Source organism: Antrostomus carolinensis, unplaced genomic scaffold (assembly GCF_000700745.2).
Source record: "Antrostomus carolinensis isolate BGI_N321 unplaced genomic scaffold, ASM70074v2 scaffold8960, whole genome shotgun sequence".
In the NCBI taxonomy this organism is placed as follows: domain Eukaryota; kingdom Metazoa; phylum Chordata; class Aves; order Caprimulgiformes; family Caprimulgidae; genus Antrostomus; species Antrostomus carolinensis.
The window spans coordinates 13,494-40,826 of record NW_010290508.1 but is presented as its reverse complement, the minus strand read 5'-3'; the positions used below and the strand labels follow the sequence as shown (position 1 = coordinate 40,826).

The 27,333-nt window shown below is 36.2% G+C and overlaps 1 protein-coding gene across 1 annotated transcript; it reads right to left on the bottom strand.

Moving 5' to 3' along the window:
• Positions 1-220: 220 nt before the first annotated feature.
• On the bottom strand, positions 221-27,333 carry NAA15 (N-alpha-acetyltransferase 15, NatA auxiliary subunit). Its single transcript, XM_029086361.1, has 19 exons — positions 27,255-27,333; positions 26,251-26,355; positions 25,359-25,516; positions 22,705-22,839; positions 22,381-22,534; positions 19,951-20,070; positions 19,178-19,273; positions 18,934-19,040; positions 18,465-18,537; positions 16,498-16,667; positions 15,701-15,853; positions 13,654-13,782; positions 11,072-11,285; positions 9,662-9,855; positions 7,457-7,565; positions 6,771-6,869; positions 5,853-5,996; positions 4,682-4,779; positions 221-1,717 (listed from the first exon to the last, which is right to left on the bottom strand). Exons 2-19 carry the CDS (start codon positions 26,342-26,344, stop codon positions 1,517-1,519), a joined length of 2,448 nt encoding a protein of 815 aa, XP_028942194.1. The 5' UTR covers positions 26,345-26,355; positions 27,255-27,333; the 3' UTR covers positions 221-1,516.

Sequence of the window (27,333 nt, the reverse complement as noted above, 5' to 3'; positions counted from 1 at the left end):
TGGAACTTAAAAGCCAGGTAATAAAGCATTCTGTGTTCTAGGACTGCCCAGACATTCAGTATTTACAGATAATGCATTTGCACTTTATACTCGACAACCACCCATCAGCAGTGACATTATTAGCGGAACTGGACAGCACAGTAAGTCAACCCTGAGCTGCACTCTAGTGAACCCATTCATTGTCAAAGTACAACAGAGATTGGTTTAAGTATTCACACAATTGTTTTTCAAAACGTTTTATTGCATTATATTTGGTACCTTATGTTTGACAAAGGAAATTACATCTGTAACTGCAGGAATAAGAAGCTGGTCTGTTATTGAAAAAAAAAAAAACTCTTGGGCCCCTTAAAAGTTACAAAGTCTTGGGCTTGCCTGAAACAACTGAGCAAGAAATATATTCTTAGAAATGTAGGGCTTCAAGTATTACAAACCTGTGACACTGTGGAAAAGTTCCAGAGGTATCTAAACTGCAGCACTTTTTTTTTTTTTTATTTTTTTTCTGCATAACGTGAACAAGGCCTGCTGAGGTTTTAAACTATTAGTCTCTTGATCAGTCAAAATGGTAGTCAGGAGTTCTCCTCTTTGCAGCTTCAAGCCATAGTATGTTCTCATTTTGTTTTCACTCTATGTGAAAAAAATGCATGCTATCCTTCTAATTAGTTGGTGCCACATCACAGTGCATAATTTTATTTGGTTCTTGCATTACAGTTTTAAAAAGTTTGGCCAACCTATGCTGATAGGTTCATCTCAAGAACAGCAACGTTGATTCTCCCCGCCCCCAAGTTTAATTCAAAGAGAGAGAGAGAGAGAGAGAGTTTTAACTGGTTCCTTCAGTTAAAAACTGTGGTGCAAGAACACCAAACTGATGGTGTACAGTGAATTTCAGAGACACAACAAGCTTATTGAACACACTATGTTTCTTAATTCTGCTTGATATCTGTATGTCCCAGCATCCACAACATAACCACGTACGTTGCAGGTTTCTCTGTATATTCTGATTCACATTGCATACTTCCTATGGACTGAATCATCCCCGTATCAAAATCAGTCAGATGCTAAAGCCCCAACAACTCTTTGTGCTCAGTGAAAGAATCCAGTGCTAAAACAGCGGTTTTGCTGTCTGAGATAACAGTAATCTCACAAGACAAATTTAAAGTAATATTTCTGCCACACACCTGCTCTGAGGGCTACATGCCTCCAGATTTCATATAAATTAGTTTAAAAACATGGGTGGGTAGGTAGGTAAGGAGAAGGGGTTTTTTTTCTTCAATTTTAGCAGCTTTTAATTTTTAAGAAACCGAACAACCTCTATCCAGTAATATGTTAAGATATTTTATATATATACTTTGTCAGCAGGATAAAAAAAAAAAAGTAAAACTATTTGAAGGCAACGTTTTTGTTTGTTTTTGTTTTTTTTTCCTTCTGTTCTCTAAGTTAGAACAATTCAGCAGGTGCGTGACAAAAATATTATACACCAGATATGGTCCAATGTCATTTTTTTTTCCAATAAAGTTGTTCATATTTCATTGGCCAGTTCTTCAGGTTCTGCAGAACTATCTCCATTAACTGTGATCTTCATATCCTCTTCATATCCAGGGGGCATGAAAGCCAAAGCATAAGGGAAAAGCTTATGACAATTTGCTCTGTAAGTTTCAGATGCTTCTTTACAGTCTCCAAGGCTACCGTCACATAAAGCTTCTAATACCTCCATACAAGTCTAATTAAAGAGAAAAATAAAGAAGTGTTACGGTTTCTTAAACATTCATCTGAATGCTCACAAACTAGAACACAATACTACAAAGAAAAAGAAACGCCAAGTATTGTTTTCAGGTTTCTATCAACATCAAATGACTTATTTTTAACTAGATGCAGCGTGAAACACCAGTGTAGTCTGATTCAAAATAATGCCATTTAAAAAGGGATTTAAAAACCAGCTATAAATTTTGACTGAAAATTAAACTACTTATCACCTGTTCCTTATTTTCCTAAAAATACCAAAACAAGACCAAAAGCCAATCAACAACAACAAAACCACCCCATAAACCCAAAAAACCCCAAACAAACAAAACCTCTTCCTAGTTGGCAACCAAGAACCAGGCTTACTGGAAACTAAATGTGTTTTTCTGGGTTTGTGATGCCCCTGTCCCTGGTTCTTGGTATACACTGAACATTTCAGCAACACACAACATGCGTTGAATTTCACTATTCACAAATAAAAACAGTGAATCCAGAATATATTCTATAATTTCCTTATAATTACTTTGGTGAACGTGCTTTCAGATACAATTGGAAGAATTGTGTATTATAATTAAAATGTAAAAATAGCATCAACTGAATCAACCATAAATAGATGTGAAAACATTTCTGGTAGGGAAAAAACCCCACATTTTTACACTTAAGGATCTATAACTTACTGAAGCGTGTCTGTAACTAGCAAATCAAACCAAATTACTCTGATATCATCACATCTTTCAGCTATATCTGCAGTTTCATATACATTTTTGGTCATGATTCAGAAGATAAAAAGGAGATTTCCTGGTTTTTGTTGTTGCTGTTTTATTTTGGTTAGTTTGTTTTGATTTTTGTGGGTTTTTTTGTTTGTTTGTTTGTTATGTTCTTGGGTTCTTTTTCAACTTGCATTCCAAACGTGACAAACCAACCCACTGAGCTTCGCTAAAGCCTGGCAGTATTTAACACCCATCCATGTCATGTATACCAGCATTAGCACAGTAAGCTCGTCTTTTTCCACTCCTCTGACACATACTACAGCTTTTATTTGTTCTGTGTGCTGAGATTAACTGCTCTGCCCTCCTGCTACAGGTTATGAAGTTCTCTTCAACAACCCCTTTTCCTCACACATCAGCTCTTTGTGACACTGGCATCCACAGAAGGTCAAATATGTCTCGATTTATGCCTGCAGAGTGTCCTGACACAGCTGGGCTTTATTAAAATGAAATGTAATAAATTTGATCTCTTTACACAAGAGAATGCCTTTCAACAAATACCTAGACTCCTTCAGATTTTAATTTTTTTAGGGCACTTCCCATCTAAAAGTTCAGTAGAACTCCAACTCTTACTTTATGTTGACACAAAGAATGCTTAAATTGACCTTCTTCAGTTTTATCACAATGTTGTGGATATCATCTTTATACCCAGCCAAATCAGTAAATGTATCTTCTAGTCCTACCAATATAACACCTCTAAAACAACCAAGCCTTTTTGGTTATATTTTCATTTTTCCCCAGTTCAACTCCCAGAATCCCACTCTGAGGCAAAAAACACAGCTATGAGGCAAAATGCTGTTGAAGACAATTTAATTGTTGTTTTCTAAATCTACTGATAATCTATTTTAAGCTCTTTGAGAATGCTCAAACAGTAACACACACAAAAAAAAAACCCAAACAAGAAAAGAGTTTATGAAAGCTGCTAAATATGTCCTTAGAATATAAAAGACATGAGTTTGTGTCACATAACCAGATCGGTTAGAGAAAGGATCTGAATCTTTAACAAGTTTATAAATCATGACAAATTGTCTTTTCTCGTCTCTTTTTTCCCCTCTGTTGTGTCCAAATATGATGAACTTAAAATCCTTCCCAATTAAAGTTTTGTTGAACATAGTGTTCAAAGGGATGTTTTTTGGGAAATGCTGATTTTTGCCCACAAAACCAATAATTTTTCTAGAAAATTCACCAGTTTTACTTGCAATAGATCTAAAAAATTCTTGAGTCCCCAGACATAAAGTGTACAACAAAGATATAAGGTGCCAGGGGAACTGACAGAAATGATATGTCCTAAAGTTTACACAGCCTGCCGAGGAATCTCTCTAATCCTTAATTAAATGTGCTGGACAGTCTCACAGTGATGTCAAAGGAAACTGTTTGACTGGGATACAGAAATAGTTTAGAAAAGACTAGAAAAAAGAAAGGACATTTTACTCCCTCTGAGCTTTGTCAGGTAAGGTTCTGATAGCACGCGGTCACAGGAAGAAAAAACCCCACATTTATTAATTCTTTATAAGAAACATATGAAGATACTAAAAAAATTACCTTCTCTTGAATAGTTTGAATTGCAAATCAGAACTGACAGGCTGCCCAGAAGAAGGTGGGGGAGTGGGGAAAGGGGACGTGGCACAGGGGGATTATTCCATGACCACCAGAATGGAGCAGTTCCAAAATTTGCTAAGCTTTTTACTTAAATACATACTAAGACTAAAGCATACATCAAAATGTCATTAAAAATTTATTAAAATTAAGCTAATTCACACAGCTTGCAGGGAAATGAATATGGAAAGCTTTCACAGAGTCTGAGCGACTCGTGAGTCAATCTTTTCCTTGTGAACAGTCCCATGTAACAGCTAAAGATCAGACAGAACACAATCATTTCTTACTGGGGAGCTTTAGCATCTTTTGCCATGTGAATTCTCTTGTGTTTAACCTGCAGCAATGACATGGGTCCTGCTGCCAGCCAACTGCTTTCACATTATGAAACAAACAAACTAATTTAAATGTGCAAGAGGACATTAAATATTTCACTTCAGATGAACCTGATACCCCTTTCTCTCACATGACCACCCAACCTCCTTACCATAAGGCACAGCAATTGTTTCAGCTTCTTCTTACCTCTGTAATTTGCATATAACTTCCATATACCAGAAGTTGTTTATAATTTATAAATATGTTACCTGAAGATTTCTGTTAATGAGGGATTCATCCAGGGTCATTGCCAGCTCCACTGCCCTTTTCTGACTGGAAGGATCTAAATAGTACATCATTTTGGCAGCTACAGGAGGAAAAATAACTTTCATCACCCAGTGGATGACCAAAAATATCTTACATACAAACATAAAAGAGAGAATATGACTAAGAGGGGATGCTGAACTCTACAGCAGCAGTTCAAATGGAACCACTTGGGGCATTAAAGCTTGACACCTGAGCAAGGAGAAGAGCAGCTTTAAGTCTACTATTGAATGCTAGGCAAAGCATTAAAACAAGCAGGCATTGTCTATACCGCAGGATAGGAGCATTTTGCAGTGTACCATGGAATCTCAGGCAGTGGAGATACCAAATCAGACCTGCTGCAACACACTACAGTTCCCTCCAGCACCACTGCTCACATCTCCTTCACACAGAAACCAGGGCACAGAAGAGATGTGCACACAGAGCTCCTGTTATAATGCGGTGTCAGGACACAGTTCTGAGTCCCATGGCACAGATGTAGTTGAAGGGACTTGATGCCAGAAAAGATGCAAGAGTCAACTCACTGCTTTTTGTGACCAGGCCCGAGCCCATGCTGAGCCACAGCAGTAATGCTGCTCCCCTGGGTGCTTCACCTCCTGTTTCCCATGTGGCACCCACAGTAATACGTGGCAACTACTGACAGATGGCCTTTTGTAACAGGTCACCACCACCATCTAAGCTCCTCGTTAGGCACACCAATAGCACTAGGCATTACCTGGCTTGGTGAGCGCTCAGTGCATTTCTCTTGGCAGCCAGCCTCTCCAAATACATGTATCAAAAAACACTTTGCAACTTGGAAATACTACATCACCTACCAGAGCTCATACGAACTGTTTCACAGATGCATTAAATAGAGTTACAGTTTTATGACACATTCAGCATGCATCAGAAAGGACAACAGGGCAGAGGGGTACAAAATTTGTATTTTAGCAGCATATAGAATAAACTAAAGAAAACCACAGACAAGCTGGTGGTCATGTCACAAAAACCGAGAGAAGAAAAGCATTCCTGAAGGAAGGAGTGACTTTTTTACATCACTGGTGCTGATACTGAGATGCTACTGCTTGATAAGCACAGAAAATAGAGAAGCAGGGCAGAAGGATAAAGGCAAAATACCTGATAACCTATGTGGTAGTGAGTCATAGTTCTTTTTAAGGAAAGCTTCATTGAAGTTCTTTGGATTAGTTGCTCCAAAAAGCCGATTCATTTCTTGGTTTAACACTGTTCTAACTGCATCAGGCAGATCCTTACTTTCAGATACTATTAAATTGGAAAAAAGAGATTAACAGAGATAAGCACAGGTAATCACAGTAAAATCTACTTTATACATTTATTTTAATATTTGTCATGTCTACATTATTAATATAATTTTAAAAAAACAAACGAAACAAAACAAAAAATCTCACAGTAAGATGCAATTTGAAAAAGCAAATAACTGGATCTGGTTGAAAAAAGCTTAACTGTGACAGTTTTCTGATGCTTAGAAAAATCCAAAGCCTTGTTACTCCAGTACACTCTCCCCCTTACTGATTAAAATCTATTAGGCTCCAAGACTGAGGTAAGAGAAATCTGTTCTTGAATGTACCTAGTTGCAGCCATCAGAAGGAAGGGTGACCTCTGGGGCAAGGGAAGGGAGATAATCCTTCCAACCTGCTAACAAAAAGGCAATAAAATTCTAAGCCTTCTCTTCACACACTGACACAGGCTGTGGGCAGAAAAGCCAGATTCCTCAGTCTGCAGTTTCCATTTCTTCACTCACTCACTCTTTCACAGGTTCACTATACTACTCACAGTCTTAAAAAGATGTACTAATACTTGTTGGAATAACTACTAAATCTGACTGCAGTCATAATAAACATAATCTTAGCATGAATCAGTTGTTTAAAAAGCTTCCTAATATGTGTATTAAATATTTTGAATTAATTGTGCTAACAGTCTATAAATTAAAAAAAAAAAAAAAAATCAATGTCTGCATGCAGTTTAGGCATCATATGGAATCATGTACAGATGAAGTCATACCAAACAGATACCTACCACTGCTGAAGAGATGAATCATACACTCATGAAGCCAAGGATGACTAGAATCAATAGCAAAGGCTCTCTTCACAGACTGAAGCATCAGAAGGAACTTCTCTGGAAAAGAAAGTGTTGGCAAATTGTCAAAAAACTGCGACAAACTCACTGCATTACATTGCAGGAGCATTTAGTGTTTGAAATTAGAATGCTCAGAAGAAATTAAAGCTGAGTGTACTGCAACAGTCACCTTTTCTAAAACGTATTTATGGAAGCAGTGAATTAAGCCTGTTAAACTAGTAAGTAAATTTGAACATAGTAAGTTCTTAAAGCATAGTATTTAACTGATACAAGAATTCAAAAGTCAAGTGTTTCAAAAGACCAGTTCTCATTAGCGACCGTACTCCACTTCTTTGCAGCGTGTACTTCTGCGAACTAGAGATACAAACAAATAACTATGGCAAAGGCAAGCTGGGAGAATAAAGTACACTCTCAGATTTAAACACAGCAAAGAAAGCAGATAATCACCAAATGTTCAAACTTTTTTTTTTTCTCAGATTGCTCCTGGCTGGGCTGTCAGTCCAATGAAAAGTTGTGTGTCTCGAAAGGGACTGAATCCTCATACCTTATTGATAGTTTTTGACTAAATTCTAATATACGTCTTTACCAACCACAAATTGCTTTCTCTCAGTAGTTTTCTCACCTACCTTTTCGAAAATAAATCTCAAAGGCAAAAAGATGCGTCTCTATTTTGTTCTTCACTAAATTCTTCAGGGGTGTTAAAAATTTAATGGCTTCTTCCAAAGGTGCTTCAACCTACAGATTCAATGAAGTGACACACAACCAAGTCACAAAGTTTAAACCTAGGAACTATACAACAACAGAATTACCTATTTCTGAGTCACATCAGAAAGTTACTCTCATAAGGCAATGCATAAGGTGCTTAGAACCTCTCAGGTTACAAATTATGCATCTTTCACTCAATATTAGTGTCTAAACACAGACTGCTAAGTCTAAAAAATTGCTTTGTGATGGTTATAAATCACAGTTTCCTATAGAGATACAAGTCTTTGCCTTCATATATTAGCGGTAAACACAACTGCAGCTGAACCTGCATTGTAATAGGCAGTATGGCTCCCCACTCCCCATGCCAATCTACACACATGGGCTTCAGACAGGTTCCTAAAAGCTGTCAGGTCAAGGCTACATTCCCAGCCAAGACACTAACAGCAAGCCTGGAGTAACAAGGTATCAATCGTGGTCTCTGGGCCTTAGCTGGCATAACGCAGTAAATGGGCAGCTGTAACCCTACTTCCGTGCCAGGATTCTTTACAGACAGATCTCTTGCATGTAGGGGTGATGGATAATTTCAACAAGAACTGTCTGTTGTCCTTCAGATTTAGGTTTTCATGAATGTAAGCTGCTAAGAATCACATACAAAATTTAATTGTTGTCTGTCAATAACAACTTAGTAATGTTGAAGCAACAGACTTCATTGCAAGTAACTGAGTTGAAGACAATGACGGACACCTTCTGGAGCTCCTGTTAACCATATACTACAGCAGTTTTAATTTAAAAATGCACCATTTATATGTGCTGTTATGAGTTTGCATACATCAGTCACAACTGTGCACTTGAACTATTTGGAACCTATAATAAAAGAGATTTCAAAGCTATGCCTTTAATACCAAAGCCACCTATCCACCGGAGAGGTACAGGGGCAATTGTTTCAGGAAAACTGTTTGCAAGTGAGCAACGATGTCAGAAATGGTTTTCTGGCACTGGGAACAAAATGAATTTGGAAATGTCTAGATTGCGATTGTGAGATTAAAATTGGAATATTATTAGGGAAGATTTGCCATAGGAATGTGTTATACAGCTGCAACTATTCCCTATAATCTTGGTGATTGCCTAGATTTCCCTGGGATATTCCATGATATCCATCTACTCCAGAACTCAATTTCAATACATGCCATTGAGACCATTTCAATCTTAACCTGCATTGCAATTAGAGTGCTGCTTCTTGCAACCAGTGAGCTAAACAATGGGAAAACCAACAATATTCTTAAATGACTAGCCAAGTTTTTAAAGTCGCTTGCTTCCTACCTACAGAGTGAAGTTCACTGTCCCAGCTTTCAAATAGCATCTCCCCAAGAGCCGATAATATTCATTAGACAAGTATTGTGAAAAACACCGAATACTGTATCTATCAGGACTTGGATATTGTATTACTATTACTATAAATTATTTTTTAAATTAATTAACATATTTTCATTATCTTTCCCCACGTTTCTCAAATGTTTTCCTGCTCCTTACAGGTACAACATTTAGCACAAGAACAGTTTTCTGGGTCACCTCCCCTTTACATATCTCTACAGTTCTTAATCCAGATCTAGTCTACTGCTACTTCCAAGCAGCTTCTTTATCCTGCCCTCCCTTCCCACCCCATTCAAAACAAATGGAAACAAATGCTGTTAAAGCATTCAGTGTTTCAATGTCTCCTCTTTCACTGATTGTCTATGCTTAATAAATAAAAAAAATATTATGGGACATAAAGAGTGAATGATAATCACCTTACATACAGAATAGAAAGACTTCCATCCGACCAACTAGAAATAGGGTATAATCAACAAGTTAGTGCAATACACACATGAAGATAATTCCACCTGTAGCAAATGTCTATGACTTCAATTGTTGCCTTTGAGAACTAGCCACAAAAGCGGTGATTTAATCGCATTACTGGCAGTATATCCAACAAACTATGCCTAGAAAATAATTCTTTCTAAAATGCTGCCTGTGAAGAGAAGTAATACAAAAATAAACAAGTTAACTGAACAGCTTTCAAATTGTACGTGTGCTCACTGTAACTTTTCTAGAAATTTCTATGACTTTATTATTACATTAGTAAGCACCTTTGCCAATTTCTCAGGGATAAGTTCTTCTTTCGGTCCTCCAATTTCTTCATCATCATCATCTTTCTTCTTTTTCTGATTCCTCTGTTGCTTCTCTTTCTCAGCATTCTTTTTCTCCTCCTCCAGCTGTGCTTTCTTCTGCGCTCTTCTCTGCTTATTTCGTAGCTTCTTTAGCTCCTTGTCAGACATATTTGCTGTACACACACAAAGGGCAAAACCAGACAGTGTTGATGTCTAATATTAACAGTCTCAATCAGTTGTCAGACACCATAATCTTTTTAAACCCTATCTACTAACTAGTAATGCTGCCATTACATGGCTAAAAGTTTATTTACTATCAATACATTATTTTACAGTGTATGCTGCTACTTCGTAATTCACAAATTCCTTTGTGAAATCAGGGCAATAGGAATTAGAACATTAGTGTAACATGCAGAAGGTGGGACCAAAGTAATTACTACATGACTCCCCAAATCCAGTGCCAGGAGTAAAAGTGCACACCGATACACACTGATTGACATTCCTTAGGTATTACACATCACAAGTGATGTTTAACGTAGTAATTAAGTGGTTTAACAGAAATAAGGTGAAATAGTTGCACTTTGGCATTGACAGTTCCAGCTTTGCTTTTAACGCATTACAGACATCTTCCATTTGATTCATATTCAGATCCTATCCTCCCTCCAACTAAAGCACTAAGAATTAATTTAAAACACATCAGAAAGTGGCTACAAGAAATTCTATCATACTTCTACTTGTCTTAATTTAAACCTGAAACCACACAAATGAACAGGGATGAGAAATATTAAAACTTGACAAATTCCTCTTGAAGGATTCAATAGCCTCTATTCATAACATTTGAGGTGCCCTAAGTCATAATCACTTAAGTTGCTCTCCAATCAGAGATGAGAGGGGGGGAAAAAAAAAAAAAAAAAAAAAGAAAGAAATTGATGGATTTAAACATTATTTTTACATGAGAAGCAAGAGATGATAAAATTTAAGTTGCTACCTAGCCAAATTTTTGCCTACTGATAAAATGCTTAGAAAGAGAGCATATCAAGCAGATGTGCTTCAATCTTTCATGGACCAACAACGATGAGAATTCCATGTTTTCTCAGCCACTTTGTAACACAAACTTGTTTTTACTTAAGAATTACATTTGTCACTACAAAAACCATCGCTGTCTTACAATAACCAAAATAAAATCATGTATTAGTTTAGCTTTCAGTAGAACATCTACTTTTACATGCAGTTTACATGTAGGCAAGTTACAATCTGCCTTCTTGGAGCTGGTAACAAAACTCTTTATTTTTGGCTACTACAGTTGACAACTATAAGACTGATGGATGTTCATAAAATATCTACTAATTAGTGAAACTGTATATTTAATAAATCCTAAGGGTTGAATACCTGTATCAGCCTCGTGTTCTTTATTTTCATCTGTTAAGGGATTATCGTGAAGTTTCAAATATATCTCTATGGCAATTCGTGCTGCTTTGAAGTAGAATGGATGTTGTCGAAGTACATCTTCTAGTTTTAACAAGTCCACATAAGACCTGAGGGTAATCTTCCTCATACAGTAAGTGTGAAAGTCAAACTGGTCATCCGTGATTTCTACAAAATGCTAACACAACACAACATAACATAACATTATTTAGCAAGTATTAACAATCAGATACTAACCCTGACTCTCCATGAAGGAATAATTTAGTAGAAGTCTGCTGTTTGTCAAACATGCCCTAACTTTCAGAAATGTGAGTTAACAAAACCCTCCAAAAATAAAGTCACGGAGGAAAGAACAGAAAGTTATCTTAGGTCAAAACCAAAATTCACCCATTTCACAGTCTCTTAACAGCAACTACCCTCTGACAATTTGCAGTTTAAGGGACAAAGTTTCTACATTTGTTGTATTTAAACAGCACTTGAATTTTTCTTCTAAAGTCAAAAGTATAATTTTGACTTCCATTAATTACTGTGGCAGTGAATTCCATACTTAAACCATATGTGGTGTAAGAAAGTACTTCCTTTTGTTCAAGATCGCTTTCTTCATTGTCACCTGATGTCCCCTCATTTTGTTCGAGGAGCAGTGAGAAGTCATTCCCCTCTTCAACTTCTCCATGTATTTATGATCTCCTATAACTTAATCCTAAACTCAGTTTTTGTTTGTCAAAGCTGAGGATAAAATACTAAGCATGACAAGCTAATTGCAATCTCTTCATGTCGAAGTTACTCCATGGCACATATTTTATTAGCATATTTTTAAGGAGGTGTGATATTCAGATGTAAACAGTATGACAGACTCATACAATGGAAAAAAGTATTACTTCTCTGGTCACTTAATCCCCGACACTGTCCTTTTGACTGCTGCTCCATGCCAACACAGAAGTTTGGCAGCAATGTCTATAATGGTTCCAGGATTTCTTTCCTGAGCAGCAATAATTTTTGCAAGACCTTTTACTACTTATGCACAGGCAAAGAATTCTTCACGTCCCTCCTTCAACTACATTGTTGAACATTGTTTCATGCGCCATTTTATCATCTAGTATCGAGATAGCACAAGTGTTGTCCTTGCACTATTCACTCCCTCTCTGTGATCATTTATTGACATATCAACAATGAAGACCTCCAAGAGACACCTTAGTAATCTCCATGATTAATTGCTTTTCTTGTAAAAGCTAATTGTTTGCTCCTACCCAGTTCCCCAGCTATGAACCAGCTATTAAATCCATGACATCAAGTTCCCTTCTTTTTCTGAGACAGTTTAGATCCTTTAAGGTGTGAAAGATGACATCAAAAGTGTTTCTGAAATCTAGAACACATTTTATCAACTAGGCTGCCTTGAGCATAACTGGCACCTTCTACAAGATTTAATAGGCACTGCTTTTTCTTACAAAAGCTTTGTTGATCATTTCTGAATACAACATATTTGTTTATCTTATTTCTGATCTTTACTACACCTTTCAATCAATTAATCCAATAAATAAATTAAAAATAGTTACTTAATTCCTTAGAAATATTTTTTTTAGGGTCAGGTCTTCATTTGCTGACCTCTTCTGGCACGCAGGACAATTCACAAGACTAGTAGTTTCTTACACAAATTATTTAAAAATGATTTTACACAAACATATTTAAAGGATTTGTGTGAACAGAACATGGTTCTGGTGAATCACTTTGTTGATCTGTTATAATTTGTGAAAATTTGGGTCCCCTCTGCAGAAAAGCATCAGTGTTGAATCTCCTTAAGCCTCTGTTTGCAAAGAGGCACAGCCTCCTACTAAGTTCTCCCCTTTGAGCACATTAACAACCTCAGCTGTCTGGGCTTTTTTTGAGCTCCTAATGTGCATTAAAAAAACCCCCAAAACCCATACTTTTTTTTGTTTGTTTTTTAGAACCTGTACAGCCAACTTTGTTTGCCTTACTATGGATGTGCATTTAATGCATAAGTATCCCCCCTTTTTGCAAACAATTTCTGCTTTAAGAAGTCTCTGTATTTCTAATAACGTCTTTTAAACAGTAGCTTTTTTTTTTTTTAAAGGAAAAAAGATTCAATATTTTTGATCGTTTTTTACATTTATTCTCTCCCTCTAAAACACAGTGGCTTAACAATAACCAAGGTAACATCTTTCCTTTACTTTAAGGCTGGGCTTGTCAGCTCAGTCATGTTCTCTTATATGGACTTAAAGTACACATACTCTTGGTTTGTACTCAAATACCTCTTTTTATGTACCCTGCCAAAAAAATAAGATTATTTCTGAGAGCTTTCTGTTCTTTCCTTTCTTCAAATGACTTTATAGAATCTCTTTATAATGCACAGTTTACAGTGGCATTTTTAGGAGGAAATGTAATTTAAACAACTCACCAGTAGCCAACATGAAACAAAATCTCTCCTGAAGCTACATGAAGTATATTCTTACTGCTCAGAAAGGAAATATATTAGCACAGTAAACTTAAACTAGTGTTTTCCAACCTAGGCAGTTTAACCAGATACGTACTCTCTCAATTTCATGGCATTTCTTAAGTGCTTCTCCAAATTTGTTCATTGCTTTGTAAGCTTGGGCACATTCTGTCTGAAACCACATGCACTGCATTTCATTCAAGTTCTCTACTGCTGAGGTTCCTTCCTAAAAGCAAAAACAGCATTATAAAAAAAAAAATAAGCCTCATTCAATTTATTCACTGCTATTTCTTTTATCTTGTTCTATTTAAAAGCAGAAATAAAGAAGCTGTCAAAGAATGCTAAATTTCAGAACTGGAGTCCTGAAAGTCAGAAATGCCACAGTTAAGATGGACTTAATGAACATTTGTTCATTAATTTAAAAAACAAACAAACAACCCTCTATTTTCCACTTATTGGACATTAGAAATACAAGAGTAGCCAGGTACTGACCATTCAACTGTGATAGTTCCTCACCTTTAGAATAGGAGGGACATTAATTCAGTGTTTTTACTATTGTGTGCAGAAGTAACACATTGCAGTATGAAGAAAAATGGCAGAGAAGTTCTACACCTGTCTGGCACGACACCAACACCTGCAGGATTTATTTTATTTATTTATTTATTTATTAAGTAAAACTGCCATCTGTGTCTTCCAGAGACCTGCTGATTAAGCTAAGTGTAGTAATTGACAGTAGTAATCGGTTATCTCTTACAGGATCAGTACTAGAGAGCAGTGGCAAAGCAAAAGGAACACTGGTAGCTTTGACATCTTCTGATTTAAAAAAAGGAGATTACAGTTGTCTTTCAACTCTGGTATTTATATATGCTCACACAAATCTGTAGAACTTATCAAAAGCTTTCTAAGCTTAATGTCAAAGTCAGCTATTTGGGCTGGATGCAGCCATTCTGACTTTGATCTTGCAAAAACTAGTCTATTCAAGAACCAGCCAAAAGCCAAAGCTAGAAAAATGACTGATAATATTCAAATAGAAAGGTAAGGAGCATGCCCCAAATGAGAGAGAAAGGCAGTCTTCAAACCAGTCTGATTTAGGCAGCTAAAAATAAACCAGTCTGATTTAGGCAGCTAACAATAATTAAAAAAATTTGTTAGTTTCATTTTCATTATGCTTAATTTAGGTCTTCTTTAATTATTGCTTTTTTAATTAAGAAGCTTGTATTTGAGCACTAGACACAAGATCAAAAGGAGATGAAAGCTTAGAAAGAGCAACATCATCAAATTGTATTTTTAAAGTTCAGTTTTGGGGAACTGGTACGCTTGCTTTTTTGACACCTTAAAGCTGCTTAAGGCACTGAGAGAGGTCAATTAACTAGATTCATAGCAGTTTTGCATCACTCCACATAAAGCTGCTGAGCTTCAATAAAACAGAACTTCCCCTCCCTCCGTGTTTGCCTCCACTTCACAAAAATTCTTCAGCTTTCCCTCTATACATAGCCCTCGGTTCAACCTACCTCACTCCAGGTTTTTCCTGCTCTTCAAGAGAGAAGAGAAAAATGGGACAACAAACAAAAAAGGATTACTTCTGCAGGTAGGTCCCAAGAGCTTGTTGCCTGCCTCCCACTGACAACACGTGAATTATATTGCCAGTATTCTAAAACTATAATTTGCCAAATGTTCTGGAAAGACTACATTGAGCTGTTTTGACTTTCAGTTATGAAAGAATAACAGCAAAAAAAAAAAAAGTCCATTTAAAAAGTAAATGAACCTGTGAGATATCAAACCCATCAGGATAGGTTACTGCAGGGACAAAAACTGCTGCATGAAATTAAGCAATCTGCATAATGCAAATTTTTTATGCCAACTATTTGGTCATGGGTAAGGAGCCACAAAAAAACCCCAAACAAATAAATAATACAATATGCAAAAATGATCAAATCCCAGCTTTAGAGTTTTCATTTGATACTATGGAATCATGCTTATCCAAGATTAATTCAAACCCTGATATCGACTACTATGAGTGAAGCAAGCAATCATAGTTGCTCTGAAATAGAGCTTAAAGGTTAGTGGAAAGCTAATATAAAACATTCTTCCACAAGGGATTAGACCCACATTATTCAAAAGGGCTATAGTTAAATGCAACAAACCCTCGTAAATTTAGAACACATTTCTTCTGCTTCTTTAATGGAGTTTGCTTTCAACATATATTTTGCACATTTGGAGTTGATAAATCTGTCTGCTGTGTCCAAAGCCTGAGCCTCATCCATCCACCTTGCAGCTTCTTTAATATTTCCAGCATGCTTAAAGAGAGAGAAATTCAAGTTATATTCAGTAATTATAAAACATGAACGTAACAATTATTTTTCTTTAGCGATATTTTTAATACATAGTTTTCTTCAGGAAAGCAACAGATCTTTAAAGAAAAAAAAGCAGAAAAATTAATTTCATTATGGAATTACAGATCTTTTGGCACAAGCTGTTTTCCTGAAAATGCTTAAAGGACACTTTGGATAATCACATTCCGATACAATACTATAGTGTAGCTGAGAAATTGTTTTTAAGTAGTTAAAAAAAATAGGGGGTAAGAACAGGTGGAAGACATAACATCAACTAAATTTATTATTTATTTATTATTAATAGAATTGTAAACTGAGAATTCACATTTTGCTGTGTATTTGTTCTTTATTGACTTAAAAAATCTTCACAGGGGCTTATTCATGTGCAGGAAAAAAACCCAAGTAGCCAAACAATACCCTTAACTAGAAACTCACTAGAATTCACTAAGTAATTAATTTTCCACGGATTCTCTGTGTGTCTTGTTTAATACAAGATTAATACTTCAATGTTCAAATCAAAACCACTACAGCAAAGTACAAGCATATCTAAAATTCTTCCATCATAACAAATGAATAATCTCTGGTCACTAAGAACAAGCCAAACTTACCTTATAGATTTTTGCCTTCACAAGGAAGAGTTCTATCAAAGTGGGAGTACTTTCTATAGCAGCATTTATATATTCTAGAGCCAGGGATGGCTGTCCAATTTTATCATAATGTTGAGCCAAATAATATTGGACCCAGAGTAAAGTGGTTGGAGGTTCTTCTTTACCATCATCTGGAGGGAGAAAAACAGAGGGTGCAATTTTGTTCAGTCATTAAAACAACACTCCAGAAGCAGAGTGCTCTAAATACAGCCACTGAACTGAATTCTGACTCTGGATCAGGCTGTCAACAGACCTGGGAGTGTTTTCAAACACCTGGATCCAGGTAAGTCCATTAACTTTTAAGTCTGTTTTGAAAAGATGTGAGCATATACTATTCCCTTCTCATACTGTGGTTTTAAGGGAAAAGTGAATTAGTGGGTGAGAAGGGAGTTGCATTTCATTCCAACTAGTCCCTTAGTGCAGCTTAGCGAATGACGTATAGTTCTTATTTAAAACTGTTTTAGACGAAGGGTAAAGCAAAGAATCCTGCTAAACACAAATGTTGCACAGTAGCAATGTAAAGGATTTCAGTACATTCAGCATTTACATGTTTTCAACTCACAGACTTGAATATTTTTTAAACAAAACAGGTTGTTCCAGGCCCTAGCTTTAAAAAAGATTTTCTGTTTCTACCTTTGACAGACTTATCACCACTGTTCACCTAAACATATCCTAGAAACATTCCTTTACACAAGTCAGTTTTGAAAGTTAAAGAGCTCTGTTTGAAATGCAAAATATTACCAAAGTCTTAAAAAAAAAGCTCCTTTCACTACCCAATTTTGACTATGAAGCATAGCACCTTCCAGGTTTTTGAGTGTGGGGGCTCTAGTCCTGCCACAAGGTTCTGGTTCTTCAGTTTGTGGTGTAACTTAACCATGCAACTACATGCATTTTAAGGTAGCTGAAAATTGTTTATTTGAATGAAATTTAATATCAAAGCAATTACTGAATTGAACTGAAATAACAATAAGCCATTTCCTTAAAGCAGAAAAGCACAAATATGTTTGAAAGGCTTGGCCAAATTCAAGCAGGTACTGAGTGGCTATATTGTAGCCTATAGCATTAAATTCAAGGGAAAAGTATAACAGGCAACTTAGATGAGAATTTCATAACAAAGTATTGTATGAATGTTTCTGCAAAGCAGGGAAAGAACTGATTAGAACTTCAATAAAATATCTTTAATAATTACAATTATCTTGTAAAGTTTTAATGTATGTTGTCATTCATGCTATCTTGACTACCACACCATTATAATCCATCTATCAAGATTTCAAGACTATGCTCTGTTGATATTCTCTGCAGAAAAGTTTTTTCTTGGAGATTTTCTGTTACAAAGTAGTTAGGCAAATGACTAAAAAAACCATCATAAAGATACCAGAGAGGAAACCATGAAGGCTAGATTCAATACATGTAGAAACATACCTCACAACAAAACAGTTGTCAGTCAAAACCTGGAAAATGTTTTTTAACTCTCAAACAAAACCCCCAAGAACACAAAACCTAGCCCCCACCAAAAGCTCCAAAACTCTCCCCTCCTGAAGACTGTGCTATCAGTATCTATTCCTTTTTGTTTGACTTTTCTGCTATTAAAGATTTAATGTAGCTTTCAAATTCCAGCTTCCTGGAAATGATGAACTCAAGCCCTGAAAATAGTATACTCTAACTCAAAACTGCAAAGAGAGAATAAATTTGTGGATCAAACAAAACTTTTAGAACAAGTGACTAGATTTTGAGTACAGACTTCATATTTTACAGCTTAAATCCATTCTAAGGATGGCTATGGTTCAGTTCTGAGTTGGGGTGGGGATGAAGGAAAAAACCCCACCACCTCAATTTCTTCACTCCCCACTGATTGCCTGTGTCTGAATGGTCACATAGTGCTTACACCAGGGACTACTTCCATGAAGTATGCCAGTCTTTGCACTCACCATCTGGGTTAAATAACCGACAGCTTCTCAAAGAGGTTTCATAACCTATCACAAGCTCTTCTATGATTGCCACCTACACGTGAAAGACAAAACAAACAAACAAATCCGTGGGCAAGATGGTATTTTATTTCAACTTGCACTACTTGGTGTTAGCCAAACTAGCTATTTTTGCTAAAAGAATTCTGCAATATCCTGAATTACAATACATGAGAATGCACTCAATCTCACTTTTTAACAAATTAAGACCAAGCCTCCCTCAGTTAACACTTATACAGCTTATAATTAAGTAAATCTTAGTTTTCTACATTTACTAACTTTGCACAAGACTACATGTGCTTGTACTTGGATTTTTTTCTAGATATATTAGGCCATAATATACAACAGTGCTGATGGAGTGAGCACTGAAGAAAAGAGTTTAATACATCACAGGTACGACACAGATCATGTGAAAAGTGGGAGGAAAACCTACCTTCTCCTTGTCTTTATATAATGACCTCAAAGTATTGAAGACTGGTGGGCAACCTTTGCTGAAATTCATCCTTAGAAACTTGTCCAGACATTCCTTAAACTTTTCACCTTGAGAGGAAAAAGACCTGTTGATTTTGTTTTACCACACATTACTTGTCAATTGCAGACTGTTTAAGCTGTTAAAACATCAGTACCTAAGAAACATGACTGTTGATCACTGCCCACTCAGCAAAAAATGCACTTACCCGACAAAAAATTTAATGGCAATCTTCGTGGAACTAGTCCCCTGGGGTATTTAGTCCAGGCCTCTTCATAGATCTTTAGCCTCTCCATCATATTAGCTGGAACAGAATTTTACAGTTTACTTGTACCTTCCTTTTTGGCAAGAAAGGAAGAGGGGGCAGGGAGTGATTTCTATCTGGTTAAAAAAAGAATCAGAATATATAGCAACTAATGGCTATATACTTCCTAAAGAACACTGATTTCCATTTCATTCTTTTTAAAACCACCGTACCAAATGATTTCAGGTATTCAATATCTGTAAATTCCTCTTCTAGCAGTGGAAGACTAACTGCTTATCTCTCATCTTAAAGAGTTCCTGCCTTATCGCTGTGCTAAAATCTTGAACAAAGAATTCAGGAGAATCATGCCTGTTTTTCCAAAACCTGTATTACCTACAACATAAGATTAAGATAACAGAGACAGTAAAGGAAAAACTATAAATCAAAACTGTCTTCTAAGAAATAATTATCTTCTTTCAACCACATACAAAGATTACTGCTTTTTTGTTGTTGTTTTGGTTTAAAATCAGATACAGTAACAACAATACAAGAAATACTTCCAGTCTTAAAAAAAACCATTATGACAATATGCACACACTATGACTAAACAGCAAAACTTAAATGGGGACATTTTAAAATAATAGTTTTATTCTTTAAAGCAATACAAGTTTTCAATAAACATATAAACTCCAAATGTGCAGAGACAGCTTATTTACTACAACATACCAAATCATTACCTGGCTTAAGTGCCTTTTCTAGGCCTTTGTAATAGGCCCAGTTTTCAGGATTTCTTTCTTGCAGTCCTTTGTAGACTTCAACCGCTTCTTCAAGTCTGCCAAGCTGAAGCAGGAGTTCTCCTGTGTGATATTCAAGAAGTTTTAAATTAAGGTAACAAGATACTGAAGCAGTGTAATATTAAACACTCTACAGAAAAAGATGAGATAATCCTTAACTCCATGTAGATTCTAATTTCTTTGACAAAATGATTCCAGTGGCATCACAAACTAGCTGACAGATGCGCTTTTACTTTGACAACAGGTGCAATTACAACATGATTCTACAACTCAGCCAGTAACCCTTGAAACTTACTTGAAAAGTTCATGTTAAAAGATGCACCTGGGTTTTTTTTCCTCACTTACTGAAGTAACTGGTTAATTTACGTGCAGTTTTTACTACAGAAAGCAATTAAAAGCAGTACATGGCATTTCATGCATATTAGCATCTTGACTACTGAACTGAAATTGCAGAACTGCAAATAAAAGAATGGTTCTTCAGTCTGGTCTTTCATAAAGCTAACTTCAATGTTCTAAATCAAGGCATTGATTTGATTAATGAATCCTCAAGATTGTGCAAGCAAGTTTCCTTCTAATGATAGATTCAACTGCCAAAAGTTGAATCAATTACAAGATTCAACTGCCAAAAGTCTGGATCTATCAATGATATACAACATCTTTGCTGATGCTGGGGTTAGAACAGAAGGCAGTTTCCCATTCCACAATGGGAAACCATGTTTTAGAAAGCTTTGTTATTGGCAAATGTTAGGCACTAAAAGGTTACACACCAGAGGTGATACAGTGTTATTCTAGATTTTCTCATCAGGTTTCAAGAGGGAAATCCGAGTCAGCATTACCTCTCTTCTTCCCTATGTCACACAACTGACACCTAATTTTGGCAAGAGATGCTGCTGCCCACAGACAGGATAACTTGAGGGCTACACGCAGTGTCTAATGCCAGGGAAAACATCGGTATCTCACTTACTGAGAATGACAGAAACTGGAAAATAAACCCAACTTCTTTCTCTGAGGTGAAAGTTACAATTTTTATCTACTGGTGGCAAACGCCCACGCTATTTCCAGCATTTCTCAGTTGTACTTCATCCACAATGGTTTTCACACATGCACTAAAAATTCATAGACACTCATTTATTAGCAGGCTTTTCTGTAGTATGCACAGCAGCTAAGCTAGACCTACCAACACAACAGGAGCTGTGCTCGAAAGAATTATTCAGCTGTACCCTGTTGAAAACGCACAGACTGCAAAGAGTATTTCCATTTTTTTGTCTGGTAACTTGCTAGAAGTGTTGTAGGTTGGGGTTTTTTTCGTGTGTGTGTGTGAAGTCCTAAAGTACCAGCCTCAGATCTTCATCAAAAACTTAAGAACACATAGTATGTCAAAAAGTCTTTCAGATAAAAGAGAAGTCATTAAAAAGCAGCCCCACCCCTAAAACCAAACTCCCACTACTGTGTCTTAATGGTGTAATTTCTGTATCCATTGCCATTTATATGCAAACCAAATAATGTATTAATCAACGGTGGAGGAGTCACCTGCAATCATTTTCCTTCTGTAACACCGTTACCACTCAATTCCTAGGTTCTTTTTGCAAGACAGCAAGATTATTGTTAGCAGAAACAGGGAGCCAGCTACATCTACAAGGATAATATTATAGAGTGAAAAGATTTATTCTCTTTGCTTCAAGCAATCATCCAAGTAGATGCCAGTGTGGGCCATAAACAAACAGTACCTTCGCTAGATCAGAAGTTTCACAGAAGGACTGTACAAGCATCAAGTAGAAGAGGAACAAAGCATGCTTTGGAAAAGTGCACCTGTTAATAGAGCTGTAAGAATGAACTTCTATCATTCTGCAAATCCAGCTATGGAATGTAAGATAAGGTATTATATTGCTCTGTTATAATATTATACACTAGAATTAAAGCAATACAGTAACAGAAGCCTACGTCAGGTTGCCCAGCTGACAAGTCTATTTCCATACACTGCAAAAGTGACTGAGCATAATTAAAAGCCACTTTGCCAAAGATGATTCTGCCCTTTCAGCAAGTGATCTCCCTGTCAGGACCACCATCAAAGTTGTAGTAGCATGGGTCTGGGTACACTAACCAAACAGAATTTCGGGACAAAAATTCATGATCATCTGTGAGAAATGCTCATCAGCTCAGAAGTTTTAGAACATTACATCTGTGTCTTGTCAACCTGGGAGAAGAGTGACAGGCACTGAACAGCTGCAAGACAAGCAATCCTTTACCACAGCAGAACTAAATAAATTAATCTAAAAACAAAGATGATGTTCCAAAACATGGGAAAAGTATAGTAAAGTATAAACATTCCATTGGACATTATGTGTTCCAATGTACCTTCAAAAAGCAACAAACCTTTTGTTTCTTCAACAGCCAGTTTATCACAGATCTGCTTTTCATAGGTACAAAGATGCTCCAAGGCTTCTTTAAAGAGTCCTGCCTCCCGAAGGACTTGATTTTGATACAGCAGCAACTCACTGTACTCATAGTCCACTTTATCAGGTGATGTCTACATAGGAAAGCAAGACACAGGAGAAAGTTCAGCCTTCTAGAATGCATCTGGAATTTAATTCATTTGACTGAAGAAACTGCATAAAGTTTTCATGTCATGAAAGGAAGCAGTGCTTTATTTCTGACTTAAGCAGCAATCCATACAGGAATTTCTTGTTTTCCTCTTACCTGTTGTGTCTTCCTAAATTCCTCTAAAATTTTGGCTGCCATTTCATAGTCTTCCAGCAGATGGTAAGCAATAGCATAACCAATCCATGATGCTCGCTGCGCAGGTCGGAGCTGAAGCAACTGGTATCTTGTTTCCTGCAAAAAAGTAGCTACTAATTTTCCTGACTTTATTCTCATGCTTTGGAGAATCCATTATGCAATATCCCATCTTCATTATTCTAATATTTAAGGAATATCAGTAAAAATTAGTTTTCTATATGCAAAATTATTTTTTGAAGCAAAAGAAAGAATAAACTTTAAAACATGATGATGTTGACTGAATAAAAAAAACCCAAACCACCACACAAAATAACACATCATGTCCAATTCAATACTGATGAGTCAGACTAACTTTGTTAATGTATGACACACATGCTTTTCCTGTCTTACAGCTTATGAACACAATGCAATTAAGGATACTTTGGTTCGAGTTGCAGGAACATTTACTACACACTGGTGTTTCAAATTCATGTTGGAAGTACCTATGTATTAAATCATTACAAGTGTTGTTAGGCAAAATAGGTCATGCAAGTGCATCCCTATTCTTTGGTGAGAAGATAATTACGGCTGGAAGATGCAATAGATTTGCTTGGTATCGTGTTGTTTTAATCTGAGGGAAAAGTTATTCTTTGTTTTGTTACAGACTCCTGTAAGGTATCTTCAAGTAATTTTAAAAAAAGGAAAAAAAAGTTAGTACCTACTAAAAAAGCACAGTCAGAAGCAGGGGTCAAAGAACTAAAACACATAAAAAGCACATAAAATATTATAAAGTAGGAGAGGGCGGAAGTTAAAGCGAAGAAAAAAACCTCCCATAACCTTATTCTGGGTTTTGAAAGTCAAATCACATTCTTTCAGAAACTAGCATATCATCAGTCATGAATTACTGGCTTCTAAGCATGTCAACATTTAACCTGAATGCATTCTATAACCATGTGTTACTTGTATGTTTAGCAACTATGCATTTGTATTCACATTTATCCAGAGGCCAAGAGAACCTACGTTTGCAAGTGAACTTTGGCCCCTATGCTAAGTGTTGGCTATCTTGTCTCAGCAAGAGAGGAATAAAATTTCTAAATTACTAATACAAAAAAACCAGTGGTTAAGAATAAGTTCCCTGAGGACCTACGTTAGCTGATGGTTTCACACAGCTCTGAGAACAAAGCTTATTCTTGGCATACTAACATTACCTTAATTTGAAAAGGAAATAATCTATGAAGGTATCAACTGATGTATTTTAAAACCCGCAACTTTAAAGGTGTGAGGAGAACTTGAAAAGATGAAAACCTGACATAAAATATTATCCAAAGCCTCTCAGGTAAAAAATATTAAAGATTTTTTTTTCCCCCAAAAAGAAAAAGAATACCTTATTACAACAGTCCACATCAGCTGAAACACAGACAGGCACAAAAATGTAATTTAGAAGAAACTAAGGCTGGCTTTTTTTTTTTCCCCAATTAATTAATGTTTGAATGATAAATATTTAGAGTGACCATTGTCATCTTTCCCTGGTAAGAAACAAATCTTCTATAGTCATTGTCCTGTCTAATCCTAAGTAAGTTGTGCATTGATCACGGGCAGCAACTACAACTTAGCCTGAACCACATAAACACCCCTGCAATATGTGTACTAAACAGAAGCTGCTACTTTAAAAAAATAATGTACTGGCAAGCTAGACATCAGCTTGCACTTCAAGAAGACTGGAAAAAAAAAAAAAATCAGTTACATTAGGAGCAGCATTTGTAGAGAAGACAACAGAAAGTCTGTATTCTTCTTTACAGAAGTATCACAGCCACGCCACTGCCACTTCGAAATGGCTGGTCAGCATGAAACATCATCTCACGTGGCAAATAAAGACAACTGACCCAAGGCAGCAAATAACTGGGTGCTGCAGTAAGAGGCAGAAAGAGGGATCCAATGGAAGTTACCAAACTGGGTTCACCTTTACTAGAAAGTACACAGAAGGAAACGAGATAGTAATCTAAACATTTTGAGTATTAAATCGAGGAAGTGGAGGAATATTCAAGAGTCCTGATCCACAATCTGACAGCTTGCAGGAAATCTAAGGAAATATTTGGACCCAAAGGAGTTGTCACTAATGCCCTGCTTGGCCAGGAAGCAAAATATGATGTTTCATGCAATATACTGCTTGCTTTGTATTGTTACCCACTGCCAAGAGAAAACCGGTTGCCACCGATTCAAAGGCATAGGAAGGGACGGTAAAAAGTTATTAAAAAATAGAAACTCCTCTGCCTGGAAAACCAGTCATCTTCTGAACACATTGCCTTTTACCTGCAGCAATGCTTACAAGAAAGTAATAAAAAGATAGGGGATTACTTACAGTTGGATTATACAGCATTAAAAAAAAAAAAAAAAAAGGGCAAACAATTCTGCACTGAGCTGAAAAAGAATCATTTCATATGCCATTAAATCTGTATACTTTATAGAAACGGCTCAGTAGCACGTCTGCTTTTAATTTCATAAATTAGTGAGTAGCACATAGTTCTAACACTCTGGATCTAACTCTGTATATATATTTTTAAAAATGACATTAAACCATTTGCCACCTTTGCTGCACTTCCCTAGAAGCTGATAACAAACGCAGTATGTATACTTACCCTGTAACCTTCAAGATCCCTCATTTGAATCTGTAGCAGAGAAAGATCTCTCAAGATTTGCAGATTGTCTTTGTCCCATTTCAGTGCATTTCTATAGCATTTGATAGCTTCATCATACTTCTTGTCTGACCTCTGAAGAAGGCCATAGACATGCCAACCTGGAAAACTCTGTTAAGGATTCTACTGAATTTGAGCAGGGAGAAAACAGATCCAACACAGCAGTGACAGAACAGTAGGTAAAAAGCTCTTAAGCTGGTGGTACAAATGGACAGTAACGTTATTACAATCATTACAATTCTTTTCCTCAGCTCTACAATGAAACTGCTTGCAAACTGAAAACAAAACAAGTGTTTGACAGTTGTTATATGTAGAGGGTGCACATAACATGCTGTAAACTGTACTTTTCACATACCAGGGGAGGAAATCAAGTAGCAGGATCTCTGAAAAGACTATCAGGCTTATTCAAACACATATCTGAGTAAGGGCTTATATCAGACCACTCAAGTGCTTGCACTTCCTGCATTCTAAGTATATGACAAGTCCTACTAGGACACTGTAATGGCTACTACTACTGTTTTTAAAGCAAACCACATGTTTAAATGCCTAGTTCAGCCCACCACAAGTTTAGAGTTGCAGCTTAATGGTAAAGAAAAAAAAACCCAATGCAAGCCAGAATAATATTTGAGCTGTGACTGCAAGGACAGCTGCAAAGCATCTGTCTTTTGGATAGCTTAGACAAAATATTCTTATGTATTAGAAACTACATTTAAAATTCCGAACTTCCAGTTTGAAGCCTTATGGTACCAGCTTTAGTTGGAATTCTATAAATCAAGTAGGTTTAGAAATAAACCTTTTCCATTTGTAATCAAAAACCCTATTTCAAAAAGGATACAGACATGACTCTTCAAGTCATTCCTCAGGCCTCTACGCACAAGTTCATAAGCTTCTTCTTTCTTCCCTAGACAGTTTAATGTTAATCCTTTCATTGCCAAGGTTTCTTAAAAAAAAAGTATCAGTTATTAATTTCCATAGTTGGTTGGGTTTTTTTGTTTTGGTTTTTTTTTTTTTTTTTTTTTTTTACACTCAGCAGCATCAAGATTTCACATTATTTTTTTAAATGAAAAACTATACTGGCAGATTATTTACTTAAGTATATATCATACAGAACAATAAACTTTATGCGTTACTCCCACTAAAAAGTTAAGCAGTGTTTTATTTTAAAGGCATTAAAAACTGTCTGCTCTACAAACATTTTGGAGATAGATTTTTTTATATATATATATTTTTTTTACTGTAAAGGAGCATTATAACTACTCAAGTATTTATTCACAACACTTGAGACTTCCACACATCCATCCATGCCAAACTATTTGGCAAAGAAGAAACATTTCTGGACAGCAGAAAGAAACTCTCAACTCAAGAGTAAGAACCAAGTGAAAATACAGCAAGTGACAGAAACACCTTTTTTTGTTGTTTTACAATAAGACTGTTCCTTCAGAAAACGCAGCAGACCACAGAGCTGTCAGACAATGTGCTGAACTTTAATCTCTTCTTTTTGTCTTGCATGTCTAAATGAACGAATAACTATTTTCCCTGGAAAGTGATTTAAGTAATGCATACTTGTATTAAGAAACTTGCACCACACTATAACGAACATTAGACCTGTAGCATAAAGAATGGCAAGCCATGACTACTAACTACTGGTAAACCAGTCTTTAAAATTACAAAACTTACCAACAATAAGTGTTTAACATGGTGCAAGTTTCTGGATGGTCTTACTCCTTTCTGGGCAAAAGGTTAACAATAAAGTTCTATAAATATTTCTAAAACTTACAAATTATTGCCCTATCCTAGAGTATAGGGAAAAAAGAGAGCACATGCCATTTGAAAACTTACCTCCATGTTCCGCAAACTTTGGGTTAGAAAGGATCTGTTTACAGAATTTCAGCCCATTTCTATACTGCTTATGTTCGTA